Source organism: Balaenoptera acutorostrata, chromosome 19 (genome assembly GCF_949987535.1).
Source record: "Balaenoptera acutorostrata chromosome 19, mBalAcu1.1, whole genome shotgun sequence".
Lineage (NCBI taxonomy): Eukaryota > Metazoa > Chordata > Mammalia > Artiodactyla > Balaenopteridae > Balaenoptera > Balaenoptera acutorostrata.
This window is the reverse complement of record NC_080082.1, coordinates 59,163,175-59,168,837: the sequence shown is the minus strand read 5'-3', so window position 1 is coordinate 59,168,837 and position 5,663 is coordinate 59,163,175. Positions and strand designations below refer to the sequence as shown.

Sequence of the window (5,663 nt, the reverse complement as noted above, 5' to 3'; positions counted from 1 at the left end):
CCCCACCTCCACCCCAACCCCAGGCTCCTCTGCCGGGCTTGGGCCTACACAGTGCTGCCTCTAACACAGTACCCTAGGCTGTGACACGACTCATGTGATGTCAAGTCACCTCGGTTCCCCTCAGGACTGTGGGCTCCTGAAGGGCAGGGCCAAGACTTAACTCACCACCTACCCATAGAGGGCACCAGGCAACCTCAGAAAAAGATGTGTCAGCACATGAAGCCTGGTCTCCTGCGAAAGCCAGGAAGTGGGCCCAGTGACTCAGACTCTGAAAGTGTGGCCCGAAAGAGGTTTATTGCCCCCCCGAGACCACTCCTCCCCACCCCACCCCAATAATTACAAAAGTAAGAAAAATGCCCATGGCCCCCAGTCCCCACCCCTCCCGAAAAATGCCATAATTTATGCAGAAAAGACACAGTCCAAGGCCGCTGGTGGCCTCAGCCCATCTTCTTCCAGATGGTAAGCGAGGCAGTGAGCACGCCGGCCACGAAGATGGTCACTGTCTGCCACGTGGGTGTCCCAAAGTAGGAGAGGAGGCCGTCCTGGGGATAGGGACATGAGGCACTTCAGCAGCTCAGCCAAGGGGCAGGCCCTGGGCCAGCACATGAGGGGTCACAGAGAGGTCAGAGGGCATGAGTGGGGGCAAGGGCCTAAGATTAATGGTACTAAAGAGTTGGGGGCCAAAGAGTTATCATAGCACTTGAGGGATTCCGAAGGAAGTAGAGGCACCAGGGAGGGCAGAAGGCACTAGTCAGGTCAGAGGTCACCAGGAGGTCAAGGGTCATGGAGAGGTCAGTCGGTGCCATATGAATCGTGGGGTTGATCAGACATGTAAGAAAACGCATTACAGAGTACATCTGATGATCCGAAAATGGGGAGGGGGGCACCACTGTGGTGGGCTCAGGAAGGCCCAGGGGTCCCAGAGGAGTGGGGGATTGGGTGGGGTTAGGGGCCTCACCCAACCACCCTGGTCCTGGATCCAGCCCAGCAGCCGCTCTCGAAGGAAGTCCAGTGTCCAGCCCATGATGGTCCTGATCAGCTGGGGCACCTTGGTGCACAGGGCCTGCGGGGAGTGGGCTGGGCCTTAGGGACTGAGCCTTGTCCCCACTGCCTGGGGCCGTGGCCCCCAGCCTCCTTTCTCAACTCTCTGCCTCCCCTCCTGCCCTTCTGCAATCTCTTTTCCACTCACAGTCAGAATGAGCTTCATAAATTGTGAAGTGGATCTCGTCACTGTCAACTGCCCTGCTCACAAACCATCTATGGCTCCCCAGTACTTCTGGGATAAAAAATCAAAAGCATATCTTGGCCCACAAGGCTCTGTATGAAGCCTCTGACCTGATCACATTCCAATTTTCCTCTTCTTTTCTGTGCCTCATTGTCCTTCTTCCATATCTTTTTTTTTTTTAATTTTAAACTTTAATTTTTATTTTTTCTTTGGCCACTCCACACAGCTTGTGGGATCTTAGTTCCCCGACCCGGGATCGAACCCGTGCCCCCTGCAGTGGAAGCACGGAGTCCTAACCACTGGACCGCCAGGGAATTCCCACCCTTCTTCCATATCTTCATTCCCACCAAATTCTTAACCTGCTTCAGGACCTTTGCACATGCTGACTCTGTTGCCTCAGTGGGCCTCAACCAAGGGAATTTTCACTCATCCCTCAAAGCTCAGGTCTAATGTCACTTCCCCAGAGAGGGCTTTCTGACCTTCAGACCAGGTAAGGCCTGACTCCTGCTCTTCAACTCCCTAAGCTTCCCTACTCAGCCTTTATCTCGCTGCTTCTCACCTGCTGTCCCCAGCTCCACACGCAGCCCTACCATCACCCTGACTGCTGTCCCCCTCACCTCTAACATTCAAGCCCCATCAGCTCAATCTTGCAAACACATCAAGAAATCTACTTCTCCACCTCCAATGCTGCCCCCTGACTCCAGGTCAGTCTTCCGTTAGCCAGGACTATTACAGGTACCCCTTCGTCAGCTTCCCAGTTTTTGCCCTTGTGCCCCATAATCCATTTTTCTACCCACAAGGGCCAAAATAATTTGCTGGGCTTCCCCTCCCCCAGTATTTTATAATGAGAATCTTCAGAGAGAAAAGTTAAAAAAATTTCAAAGTGTACAGGCATATACACACAACCTAGATTCTACAATTAACATTTTGCTCTCCTTGCTTGAAAAGTCTTTTCTATTTATAAATCAGGTCACCTCACTCTCTTGTTTAAAACCAGCCAATCACTCCTGTCGCACTCAGAGAAAGCTAGTCTTTATAGTGGCCCACAAGACCCTCGCAATCTGCCCTCATCTCTCACCTTCTCCCCCTCCTCACTCTGTTGTAACCACATGGGCCTCCTCATTGCCCACAACACACCAGGCTTGGTCCTACCTCAGGGCCTTTGCATGTTCTGCCCCTCTACGGGATGCCTTTTCCCCCATCTTTATACAATATATCACTGCATCTTTCTTGTCATTCCAACTTTGGCTTTCATGTCACCTCCTCTTAGAAGTCTTTCCTGACCACTTTGCCCAATCACGTCACCCTAGTTTACTTCGCTCAGCACTCATCATACGACGTGGGCTCCCTGAGAGCAGGGACCTAGCCTGTTCTGTACTGTGTCCTGGGTGCCGAGTACAGGTCACACACACCATAGGCCCCATAAATGTTTGTTGAATGGATAAATGAATGAAAAAGCAGACAAGCGGTCCATAGCTGTCTCTCTCCATTCCCTCTGTGGTTACTGGGCTGCCACAGGGGTTGACCTCACAACTCCCAGGTCCTCATAGGGGAGCCTGCCTGGGCTCACAGCCCTGCAGCCGCCCACCTTGAGCACCAGTTTGCTGGCAAAGTAGAAAAGGGCGACAACCCGGCCCCAGTTGAAGTTGCCGTCAGAAAACATTTCAGCCGCCACTCGGAAAAAGACCTCTCGGGGGGAGTCTGTGTCCACGGCCGCGATCATCCTGCAGGAGAGAGGAGAGCCAGTGCTGGGGAGGGAGGATCAGGCGGAGTGTGGAAACTCTGGTGTCCACCCCATACCAAAGATAAGGAAACTGAGGCCTGAGCCAGGAAGCCATCATGGGGGAGAGCCACAAGGTGGACATTGAGGAAATTGGGGAAAATGACTCCCTGAAGGAGAGTTTCAAGATCCTAGGGCAGGGGAGGGCTGGGAGTCCAGAGTGCTGAGTTGAGTGGTGGGGCCCTGGACCCCTGGGTCTGACGGAAAAGGGGGCTGTGGGCCTGGACTCCAGGCTCCCAGGGGAAGTGGAGGTTGGGAGCTGGGACTCCTGGGCTCTGAGGGAGAAGGGGCTCACTGGCTGGGCTCCTGGGTCCCCGGGACCACACCTCTGCAGCTCCATGTTACTGTCCAGTTCATCTCCAATGCGCTTGAGACACTCGCTCAGCTTCTTGGTGGATGCATCCTGGGGCGCCTGCTCCAGGCCCAGCTCGGGTGTCTCTCCCCCCATTCGCCCTGCTCGATCCTGGATGAAACTAGAGTGGGAATGGAGTTGCAGGGAATGCAGAATCAGAATGGGGCCTCACTCCTCAAATCTGCTCCGCAATAATCAGACCTCAAACTCACCCCTGAAGCAAAAGGGCCCCTGTCTTCATGATCTGCTCAGAGCTGGTGGGCCCTAGAGGAGAAAGGAGGGAAGAGGTGCCTGGACTCTTGGGTCCTAGGGGGATCCAGGGGACTGGAGTGGCTCATGATCCCTGAGGGAGGACAACGCTAGGGGACCCTGCATTTCTGGGTCCCTGGTAGATAAAGTGACTGGGGGCCCAGGCAACTGAGTCCCTGATGGAGAAAGAGGCAGGAATCCTGGGCCTGTATCCTTCATTCTTCCGGGGGAGGAGGCTGAGGGAACACTTCATGCAACCAGACCCCTGGCCTGAGGGGACTGAGGGGAGACCCGCCCCTCCCACCAGGAAGTGGTGCCGGCAACAAGCCCGGGCCTGCCCCGGGGGCTTGGATTATGGGGTTCCCCAGCTTCTCGGGGGTCCGAGAGCGCCAGACAGGAAGGGATCCGGACGCAGAGGCCAGAGAGCCCGGGACCCCGGGAGTGGGTGGAAGCTGGCAGCGCCGGATCCCGGAGTTTCTGCCCCGGAGTGCTTGGCGATCGGACGGCCCCATACCGGCAGGAGGGATCCTGGGGTCGGCCGGCGAGGGGCTCGCCCTCCTCCCGCCCGTCCGCCTCCCGCCTCACCCCCGCCTCTGGGTTGCTCCCCGGACCCGTCCATCACCGCCGCTCCCGCCGCCGCCTCTCGCCGGGTCCGCCCGGGCGGCCGCAGCACGCCCCTGGTCACGTGAGCGCCCCGCTGAGCGTGCGTCCTCTCACGTGATTGCCCCGCAAAATGGCCGCCGCGAGCCGCTGCCCCGCAGGGCTACCCGGACGCAGGACCGCACCTGCCTCACCTGCTCCGGGAAGGCTCGGCCCCTATCACGTGACTGCCCAATCAGCACTTCCCCTTAGGAACTGGTCGTGGCGCCGTTCCACCAGGCACGCGTTCAATCGCAGCTATAACTTTTATTCATTCATTCATTCCTGCAGTATTTTCAAAAGTTTCGGGTGGGACTTGAGCCCTTGCCAGGACAGAAGGAACATCAGAGGCCAAAGATAGTATTCTTTGAGGCAGGACGTTCCAGATGACTAAAGTCTATGAATGTTTATATGTGTTTCTGTGAAAATAAAAGGAATCTGAAGTTCAAAAAGTGATAGATGGGTGATAGATTGGCAGGGTGAGGACAGAGGCTCCTGGGGTGTCCGAAATGTGCTATATATTTATCTGGGTGGTGATTACTTGGGCATACACATATTTAAAAATTCACTGAGTTGTACACATAAGACGTGCAGTTTACTGTATGGTAATGATTATATCTCCCTTTCAAAAGAAAATAGTAAGAAGAAAAAAGAACTGAGATTAGAAAAATAGGCTGGGGTCAGATGATGAATGGTTTGGGCATATAAGAGAAGGGAATCTATGTCCTAAGGGTGGCTGGGAGCCACGGCAATTAAAGATTATAGGTGTCTTAATCCATCTGCCTGACAACACCAGGAATATAGTCTGACAAATTAAAGTTTATTGACCCATTGAGATGATGGAGACCACACAACAGAGAAATCATGGAGCATCTTGACAAAGGAAAAGGTAGAGTTATTAATAGGATTTGGAGGAAGAGTGGAGTTTAGGTGATGACTGTATGTTAGGCTCAAAGCCAAGCAGTGTGTGGACTGCAAAAGGAACCAGGGTCCTGTATCCTTGCAAACTACAAGATGAATGTAGATGTGTAGTGTTGGGTCCAGAAACCCTTTACTCTGCACCTGGGTTGGAAATCGAGGCTGCTACTATGTTTCAAATGATTTCGATCCTACAGGCAAGAGTGGGATGTTTCATTTTTACTGATAGAATTTCCAACACTGTGAGTAAGAAAGCATGTCCTTGGGAAATAGTGTTTCGTATTAACTTTGAAGCTGGCTTTATTTGTATCTGTTATTCCAGCCCAGTGAATTAGCCCTCCCTCCATCCCAGTTACAGAGAAGGAAAAAAGGGCTTTTAATGCAGCCACAGACCTCTAAACAGTACAGCTGTTGAGTAGAGGGGAAAAAACTTTTGAGATAGTTCTGAAGTCAATATTGTTTACAATAATAAAGATACTATATCAGAACTATGAAGCCCA

At 53.3% G+C, this 5,663-nt stretch overlaps 1 protein-coding gene across 2 annotated transcripts; it reads right to left on the bottom strand.

The window, feature by feature from the left end:
• Positions 1-360: 360 nt before the first annotated feature.
• Positions 361-4,304, bottom strand: BAX (BCL2 associated X, apoptosis regulator). Of its 2 annotated transcripts, none has more exons than XM_007168263.3 (6): positions 4,192-4,304; positions 3,570-3,621; positions 3,332-3,478; positions 2,814-2,949; positions 959-1,063; positions 361-542 (listed from the first exon to the last, which is right to left on the bottom strand). In XM_007168263.3, exons 1-6 carry the CDS (start codon positions 4,223-4,225, stop codon positions 438-440), a joined length of 579 nt encoding a protein of 192 aa, XP_007168325.1. In that variant the 5' UTR covers positions 4,226-4,304; the 3' UTR covers positions 361-437. The 2 variants fall into 2 exon arrangements, with proteins under 2 accessions (XP_007168325.1, XP_057389991.1); XM_057534008.1 differs by lacking the exon at positions 4,192-4,304 and adding an exon at positions 4,121-4,186.
• Positions 4,305-5,663: the final 1,359 nt, after the last annotated feature.